At 45.2% G+C, this 9944-nt stretch overlaps 1 protein-coding gene across 1 annotated transcript; it reads left to right on the plus strand.

Moving 5' to 3' along the window:
- The first annotated feature begins 2322 nt into the window (after positions 1 to 2322).
- On the plus strand, positions 2323 to 4265 carry jun (Jun proto-oncogene, AP-1 transcription factor subunit). Its single transcript, XM_038309078.1, has one exon. It carries the CDS (start codon positions 2638 to 2640, stop codon positions 3625 to 3627), a length of 990 nt encoding a protein of 329 aa, XP_038165006.1. The 5' UTR covers positions 2323 to 2637; the 3' UTR covers positions 3628 to 4265.
- Positions 4266 to 9944: the final 5679 nt, after the last annotated feature.

A 9944-nucleotide genomic window follows, 5' to 3' on the forward strand; every position in this document is an offset into this window, starting at 1 on the left:
CTTGTAGGATGATTTAAAGGAGAAGTCCGGTCAGCAAGGAATACTCAATGGATCATTATTTTTACCTAAAACTAATACATTTGTGGTGATGTAATGCATTTTGCATTAATCAGTAAAAAAATCAAGAAATAATTGCGATCACTGAGTCCGGAAGCGGACATTTTTTTTTCCAAATATAGTAACACCTCCCTCCTGCAATCTTCCGGCATTGCGGTAAGCCTAGCGCCATTCTCCCCGCTTTACAAGCAAAATCAATGGGAACTACTAGACACATCTGCAATCAACAACAATTATTGAAAATTTCCAGAGGACTTCACCATTGAAATTCACCAGAGCTATAGTGAAACTGACAATGCCCACGTGCATGGCAGCTGGATGCTGGAATACATCGGGTAAAAGTGAAAAAAAAGAGTTATTTCTCCTTTCTGATTCCTGATCCTCCACGGACGGGTTGGTCGTTGGATCGCCAACTTGAAGAGGGAGGATTTACCATCGAACTTCTGGCCAGAGAAAAAACCCGTAATATGTAGCCAACATTTGGAAGAAGAATGTTTTCAAGATGACTTGGATAATAGCGCGTTGTTACAAACACCAGATACAGCACTGGGACTTGATCAACAGCCGATACCGCACCGTGCATCACTAACCAGTAGGTGGCAGTAGTGTTTTTTGACAAACATGGATGCCTCCAGTAAAGCACATTCAAAGGAAAATTACTCTGAATTAAAAACACTGATCATTTATTGAACAAGATGGAATGATTTCATATTTAAAGTACTTTCAGAAATTTTAATTCTGAAAATGACCTCCTCCTTTAACATGCAAGCGTTTGGCTTTTATGAGTAAAGCCTGAATAAATTATTAATTATTCAAGTACAAATTTCAAACTTGTTGAATATCTCCCTAGAGATCAAATTTCTAAAGTAGAAAAACGAATATCGTTGTTTTAATAGATTATCACACCTCAGCTATGAGATAGTAACGTCTCTGTATAAAGCTCAATTTCTCTGGTAAGTCTCTTTCGGTGGTTGGTTGTTACATACTTTCCCCCTTTTCCTGTATAACGGAGTAGCAATACTTTACATTAGAAATATTGTTTCAAAATCCTGCTTTATGCTTCACAACTTAATCTCTGACCTACCTGCAATGTTCCTTGCCCTACTGAATCTCCACAATGGTTTTCTGACAAACCTCTGAGGACCTCAAAACAGCTGCTTTTACACTGAGATTAAAATGGCCTGGTATCTTACTCTAAACTTACAACTAGATTATTAGTGGATATTAACATAACTGGTATAGCTTGCATAGCATAAATTATAGATCACTAACTTTAGACAGATTCATCCATTTTCCGTCACGCTTATCCCAAGCGGGGTTGTGAGGGGTGCTGGTGTCTATCTCCAGCTGTCTACGGGTGAGAGGCGAGATCCATCCTGGACAGGTCTCCAGTCCATCGCAGGGCAACACACAGACAAACAGGACAAACAACCATTCACACCTAAGGAGAATTTATAGAAGCCAATTAACCTAACAGTCATGTTTTTGGACAGTGGGAGGAAGCCAGAGTACCCAGAGAGAACCCACACATGCTCATGGAGAACATGCAACTGCCATGCAGAACGACCCCTGGCCGGGAATCGAACCTGAAACCACTGTGCAGCCCTTGCACTACTGGTTCCCCTGTAATTTTCTCTGACAAACTTCTGAGGACTGCTGATATTAAAATGGCCTGGTATCTTACTCTAACCTTACAGCTAGATTATTAGTGGATAATAAAATAACTTGTATAGCTTTGTATGGCATAAATTATGTAAGATCACTAACTTCAGACCAATGCTACAGCCACAGAACTTTTAAAGAATCTCAGAACTTGTCATGAATGAGTAATCACACATATTAATAATCTTCTTTTTCCTAAAAGTTTTTAATTTTAAATTATTTATAGGTCTACCAAAGTAAAAAAAAAAAAAGTGAGATTATGCTCAAGTTTTATTGAATAAAAAAACAACATATATTCTTGTAAATGTGAGAAAAAAGGATTAAATCTGCTCCTGCTGTCCCGCCACCGCCTGACGGCAAAAAGAAAAAGCGGGTAACCAAATATTCAAAAACAATACGTCATCCCACAATGCACCGCGCTAACGCTCTCCTTTCTGCATTACCTCATCCCATGATCCACCGCGAGACTCAGAATCTTCTCGCTGGTCGTCTAGGCAACACACGCCTTATCGGGCGGAGATCCCTCCGCCTTCGGACACGCCCCTCAGCCAATGGGAGAACAGGCTCATGACATCATGGTTATTTTTAGAGAGGCCGCGGCAGCAGATAAGCTTAGCTCCACGCTGTCTACCTTACAGTTGTATACAGATCCAGGCAGGAGGAACAAGCTGCTCCGCCGCTGTCAGGAGTCTTTCACGCTGAGACTCGCTACAGCTGTGGACACTGTGGGAAAAAACTCAGACAACTTTTACAGACCTGCCGTTCAAGAGTGAGAAAAGTAAGTTCTGATTCCTGCTTCGCTCTGAGTTTGGGAGAGTTTTTACGCAAAGAAAAGGACTTTTGGAAGCCAGGAAGGAGACAAGAGAAGTTTGCTTAGTAGAAGACTCTGTCACAGCGTCCCCATCTTCTTCTTCTTCTATGTATACCAAGATGGAAACTACTTTCTATGACGACTCACTCAACGCTTTCTCCCAGAGCGACAACCCCGGCTTCGGATTCAGCAACCCCAAAGCGCTGAAACACAGCATGACGCTCAACCTGTCCGACCCCACCTACGCGCAGAAGCCTCACCTGCGCGCCAAAGCCGGCGACATCCTGACCTCTCCGGACGTGGGGCTGCTGAAGCTGGCCTCCCCGGAGCTGGAGCGGCTCATCATCCAGTCCGGGAACGGGCTCATCACCACCACGCCGACCCCGACCCAGTTCCTGTGCCCGAAGAACGTCACCGACGAGCAGGAGGGCTTCGCGGAGGGCTTCGTCCGAGCTCTGGCCGAGCTGCACCATCAGCACATGCCGGCCACCACTAACGCCTCGGCTCAGCAGGTCAGCGTCAACACCGCGCTGCCGCCGGTGGCATCCGTCGCTGGAGCCTCTGGGTATAATAACACTCCCGCCATGCGCGCAGACTCTCCGGTCTATGAGGACCTGAACACTTTCAACCCGGCGATCAGCACCGTGTCTGCGCCGAGCTACACCACCTCAGCGCCGGCCGTGTCCTTCCCCGCGCCTCCTCCTCCTCCTCCTCCTCCTCAGCTCCCGATCTATGGGCAGCCTTCCCCGGCTCACCTCCCCCGGCTCACGGCGCTCAAGGAGGAGCCGCAGACGGTGCCTGAGATGCCAGGGGAGACCCCTCCACTTTCCCCTATCGACATGGAAAGCCAGGAGCGCATTAAGGCGGAGAGGAAGCGCATGAGGAACCGCATCGCAGCTTCCAAGTGCCGGAAGAGGAAACTTGAGCGGATCTCCAGGCTGGAGGAGAAGGTGAAGACGCTCAAGTCCCAAAACTCGGAGCTGGCGTCCACCGCCAACATGCTGCGGGAGCAGGTGGCCCAGCTGAAGCAGAAAGTGATGAACCACGTCAACAGCGGCTGCCAGCTCATGTTGACGCAGCAGCTGCAGACCTTCTGAGGCGCAGAGGCTGAGGCTGAAAGAGACGGACGCTTCCTGTGATGGTTTGTCTCCCCCGAGAACATCCCGATGGGATTTGGGAGGATGTTGCGGCGACACTGGCAGAATCAGGGGAGCGAGCGCAATGAAGTGCCACGCACTGCCCTGTGGCGCGTCCTGGAAATGGAGCTCAGGACAGTTGGAGCAAACATAAACCAGAGAGGACATGCATCAACTGAACTGAAGATTTTCTTGATTTATCCGCTCTGCATGGACTTTGCCATTACCATCCAAGGAGAAGTTCAGTATTAGGACTTGAGAGACTTTTCTTGCTGTAGCCATATTTTTTGGGCGTGTTGTCAACGCTAAACAAAGTTTTAACAGATGCTGTCGACCTCTGAGTTACAGTTCAAAATACCATTTTCTTAATTGTAAGAAATTAAGTTAGAAAAAGCTTCAAGAATTTCTTGTTTTTTTTCTAAAGCTGTTTAATGGGGTTTCACTCATTGCTATATGTATATAAGATCAACTCGGAGTACTTATGTTTACTATTTGTAATAAGGAAACTGTATAATGTTTTTTTTTTTTATTGCTTGTTTTCTGAGCACTTCAGAAATGAAATATTTAAGAAAAAATAAACCAAATTAAATGGAGCAACAGTGTCTGTCTTTCTGTGTGTGTTCTTGTGACAGGGGGAAAAAAAGTGGGTGTGCCTTGTCAGGAACACAGGAACAATAAAACATGTTGCAACATGTTCAAGAACTGCTAGTTCTAAGAAGCTGGAGGTAAATTCCATTAGTGTTGGTATTGATCCAGGCCCAGAGATTGGGTTACAGCTGACCAGCAAGGCTCACTTATATTATACTCTGACTCAGCACATACAGTAGAAGGGTGTTTAATAAAAATACAGAAATTATCTAAAAAAAATCCCATATGAAAATATGTATGTGCAAAGTATGATCATTGAAATCTCTAAATCACAACTGAACTGACAGATGATTGTTTAATTACTGCTGCACCTGTCATCTATACGCACTTTTCTTTCTAAAACAGCAATTTCATCACTTGAAAACAATGCCATAACAATTCTTGTGCAACAGATTAAGGAACTGTAGATTATTTGCCCTATCTTATATTGAAAGGCTTAGATATTAGGAGAATAAAGGAACTCTCTACGTAGAAGGACAAAGAAGTTATCCTATAAAGAAATCCTCCCATAGTAAAATACATATATATTTTTTTTTCAAATAAATAATGACCTGGCTGTTTAGCAAACAGATGATTTTGCCTGCAGTAAACATGCCGCTCCAGTGTTATGTAACTTTTTGACCCTATTAAATGGTCCCAAATTCTTGTGAATACAATCAACCACTAGATGGCGACAGAGACCGAGATAACTTTCTACTTGCGGCGGCTCGTTTGTTTTAATGGGCCTTCATTTGTTTTTCTTCAATTAAAACCACAATATCCTTTAAAACACAGAAATAACAACACCCCTAACAAACTTAGGTGTGTTTATTTCATTTTTTTAAATAGGCAGTTAAGAATTTAAAAAGTTGCAAAAGCAATACTGGTAAACATAACAGATACAAGCAAAACATCTCAGATTCCTTATTTTCCTGATATTCATACACTCTTAAACTTTAGCCTCTTATGCAGGTAAATGTCACACTCACACACATATATATATATATATATATATATATATATATATATATATATATATATATATATATATATATATATATATATATATGTGTGTGTGAGTGTATTTAGATATAGATAGATATGCTGATGAAGATTCTCAGTCATCCAGGTCATAGTCATTCCGTAAAAGTTTAATTGGATTGTTTTTTAAATTTTTACGGAATATAGATAGATATATATCCGTCTGTCTATATATATATATATATATATATATATATATATATATATATATATATATATAGTGATTACATTTGGCGTCTACTTAATCATATTCTGTTACTCTGACACAATTTTTTCATCTTAGCATGGAAGGATATACTCTAATTGTGTTGAAATAACTAAATATGGGCCAAAAAGGGTTGCATTGTTTTTTTTGGGGGGTTTTTTTTGGTAATGCCCTAAGTTTACTATTTAATATTTGAACACCATAATATGGAAGATTCGTCATGATCATCTCTCTTAAGGTGACCCAACTGATTTCCTATCAGGTTTAGGTAATACCTCTGAGTTGTTTTAAAATTTAAGTTTATTTTAAGTGATTATCCTTTTACAGACATGCGTGGACTCACAGTGATGGGGAAACCAAAACAAGTCATAGTCATTCCAAAAAAGTAAAAAAAAAAACAATCCATTGGACTTTGTTTCCAAGTTTTGAAGATGTTTCTCTTCCCATCCAGGAAGCTTTTTCAATTCAAAATGTCAGAAATAATGTTGAGTTCAAAGCTTTATGTAGCAGCCCAAAAACGTTTTGGCTTAGAAAACATGCAAACTGAAAGAACGGGTTCGCCCCTTAGGAAAAAGGAGTCGTTTGGGATCTTTGTTAGCCTGCAATACCCAATACTGGGCTATGCCTCTGAAAGGGGGTCCTCAGGGGCAATTGTTGGCCTGATGTTTTGGCCCCTGCATGGGGGTGGGGGGTTGAAATGATGGCGGGAAGGAATCAACTCTATCCCTGCATTGTAGGTTTTTGAGAGCTGGAACCTGAGTCCACCCCCTCTGTTTAAGGTTGGTTTTTCTTTCTTAACATAAATGTCTTTGGGCAACTATATAAAGCTTGGAACTCAACGCTATTTCTGACATTTTTAATTGAAAAAGCTTCCTGGATGGGAAGTGAAATGTCTTCAAACCAAGTCCAGTGGATTATCTATCTGTCATGATGGGTTCACTGAAGGAGACCCAGTTATGCAGAACACCACTGACGGACACAAGGATGAAAAGTTGAACAGTTTATTAAAGCACAAAACACACAGAATGTACTGATTCTGGTTCGGGCCTGGGAACTGGTTCACCGGAGTCTGCGTGAGAGACAGCACAGTTAGTGACTGCTGACAGGGTTTGATTTCCACTGGTTCACTGATTGTACCTTGAGGGTTCTTCAGGTTAACCTTGGGAGAGTCACTGTTGGTTCTGGAGAAGGGTTTGTCAGCAGAGTCCGTTTGCTGCTTCAGCGTCTCACGTCTTAGCTTGAACAGACCTTGGCTTAGATTTCCCAGCTCTAGTCCTGAGCTGCTTGGGGGCTCTCTGTGAATCTTCAGGGTTTGGCTCAGAGGGTCGGCTCGGCAGGTTAGCTCTTCCAGAGATCTCACAGAGGAGGCACGGGTTTCCTGGAAAACAGAGACAGTAGTTAGAATCCAGACTGGATTCAAAGTCATGGAGATACACTGAGGATCTAGGCTTTAGCGCTGAACAACTGGAACAACACTGCGGCGTTGAGGCAAGGTCTGAAGACAGCTTATATAGTGGATCCTCTGATGATCTTTGACGAGCTGCAGCTGTGCAGGAGGCTCCCTCAGAGGATCCACGGCGGACTCTGCTGGAGAAAGATGGGATTTCTCCAGCTCCCAACAGTACCCCCCCCTCAACGACCGCCCCTTGGCGGTCCGGAAGAGGTAGATGGGCAGGAACGCTCGTACTCCTCGATGAGTGCAGGATCGAGGATGTACGAGCCTGGGACCCACTGGCGATCCTCCGGTCCGTAGCCCTCCCAGTCGACGAGGTACTGCCATCCGCGACCTCGTCGACGGGAGTCCACAATGCGGCGCACTGTGAAAGCCGGATGGCCATCGACCTCCAGGGCGGGTGGTGGGGAGTCGGACGGTGGGCACAGAGGGCTCGAGGAAACAGGCTTGATCTGGGACACGTGGAAAGTGGGGTGGATCCGGAGGGACTGAGGTAACTGGAGACGGACAGCTGAGGGGTTGATAACTCGAGTGATCCGGTAAGGTCCCATGAATCTCGGGGAGAGTTTTCGAGACATCCCCTTGAGGGGGATGTCTCGAGTGGAGAGCCATACCTCCTGGCCCTCAGAGTACTCGGGAGCGGGACGTCTCTTGGCGTCGGCGAAACGTTTTGCAGATGCTGAAGACTGGTTGAGTGTGGCGAAAGTTTCCCTCCAGATCCTCTGACAACGACGGATGTGATGATTGACGGACAGCACCGATATCTCTCTCTCATCTGCGGGGAAAAGAGGCGGTTGATACCCGAGACTGACCTGGAATGGGGATTGTCCAGTGGATGCAGAACGGAGGGAGTTGTGGGCATATTCAATCCATGGAAGAAATTGGCTCCAGTCCACGGGGTTATTTGACGTGAGGCAGCAGAGGGTGGATTCCAACTGTTGGTTCATGCGTTCTGTCTGACCATTCGATTGGGGGTGGTAACCTGAGGTGAGAGAGGGTTTGCAGCCGAGAGCAGAGCAAAAAGTCTTCCATACCTGGGAGATGAATTGAGGACCTCTGTCCGAGAGGATCTCTTGGGGGATGCCATGAAGCCGGAAAACATGTTTAATTAGAAGTTGAGCAGTCTGGAAGGCCGTGGGAAGCTTTCTGAGGGGAACAAGGTGGCAGGACTTCGAGAAGCGGTCAACAATGGTGAGTATAGTGGACATACCTCGGGAGACGGGGAGACCGGTGACAAAATCAATGGCGATATGGGACCATGGACGCGAGGGAACAGGAAGTGGTTGAAGCAGGCCAGAAGGAGGTTGGTGTGAGGCTTTGTTACGGGCACATGTGGGGCAAGCCAACACATACTCCTTTACGTCCCTGTGGAGAGTGGACCACCAGAAGCGTCTGGAGATGAGAGCTATGGTTCTACTGACTCCTGGATGAGCAGAGAATTTGGCGGCATGCATCCACTGGATGAGACGGGACCTGACGGAAGATGGGACATAGGTACGATTAGAGGGACCGTTACCTGGATCGGGTTCAGTGGCCAGAGCTGAGTTGATGAGGTCAGTTATTTCCCAGTTGACCACCCCTACGGTACAGGAAGCCGGAAGAACAGGTTCAGGAGTCTCGGGATGATCGACGGAGTAGAGACGGGAGAGAGAATCGGGCTTCACGTTCTTGGATCCAGGTCTGTAGGAGATGATTAGGTTGAAACGAGAGAAGAAGATTGACCACCTGGATTGGCGAGGATTAGCTTGTTTTGTTGACTGGATGTAAGCCAGGTTCTTATGGTCGGTCCACACAAGAAACGGGTGCTCAGCTCCCTCCAGCCAATGCCTCCATTCTTCCAACGCCAGTTTGATAGCCAGGAGCTCTCGGTCACCCACATCATAGTTTTGTTCAGCGGAAGAGAGCCTACGGGAGAAGAATGCACAAGGGTGTATTTTCTGGTCTGAGTCGAGCCTCTGGGATAGGACAGCTCCAACACCGGAATCTGAAGCATCCACCTCTAGGATAAACTGCTTCGCAGGATCAGGTTGAATAAGGACAGGTGCTCTGGAAAACAAGGATTTTAATTTTTCAAATGCTGCTTGAGCCTCGGGAGTCCACTGAAATGTGCGTTTAACAGAGGTCAGGGAGGTTAGAGGAAGGGCGGTCTGGCTGTAGTTTCTAATGAACCGACGATAGAAGTTTGCGAATCCTAAAAACCTCTGAAGTTGTTTTCGGTTCTCAGGAACTGGCCAGTCTAAGACTGCCTTGATCTTGTCCTCAGAAGGTTTTACCTGGCCGCCCTCTAGCACAAACCCCAAAAAGGTGACAGAAGGTTGATGAAATTCGCACTTCTCGGCTTTCACGAACAGCTTATTCTCCAGAAGTCTCTGTAAGACAAGACGGACATGTTTCTTGTGTTCATCGAGGTTCTTGGAGTAAATGAGAATGTCATCAATGTACACGAAAACAAACACGTTGAGAAAGTCTCTGAGAACATCATTTACTAGAGCTTCGAAGTAGGCTGGAGCATTAGTTAAACCAAAGGGCATCACTAGGTATTCGAATTGGCCCAAGGGTGTCTTGAAGGCAGTTTTCCATTCATCGCCCTCACGGATCCTGAGGAGATGATAAGCGTTTCGTAAATCCAGTTTGGAAAACACTGTTGCACCCTGTACTGGTTCAAAGGCAGAGGCGAGAAGAGGCAGTGGGTATTTGTTTTTGATTGTAATCTGGTTCAAACCTCGATAGTCTATACAAGGCCTCAGGGAACCATCCTTCTTCCCCACGAAGAAGAACCCGGCGCCCAATGGAGAGGATGAAGGACGAATTATTCCAGCAGCTAATGATTCGTTGATGTATTTTTCCATAGTTTCTCTTTCGGGCTTGGAAATATTATACAATCTGCTGCTAGGAAGAGGAGCACCAGGTAAAAGTTCTATGGCACAATCGTATGGTCTGTCTGGAGGTAGG

This window comes from Cyprinodon tularosa, unplaced genomic scaffold (assembly GCF_016077235.1).
Source record: "Cyprinodon tularosa strain WSP-4 unplaced genomic scaffold, ASM1607723v1 ctg656, whole genome shotgun sequence".
Taxonomy (NCBI): domain Eukaryota; kingdom Metazoa; phylum Chordata; class Actinopteri; order Cyprinodontiformes; family Cyprinodontidae; genus Cyprinodon; species Cyprinodon tularosa.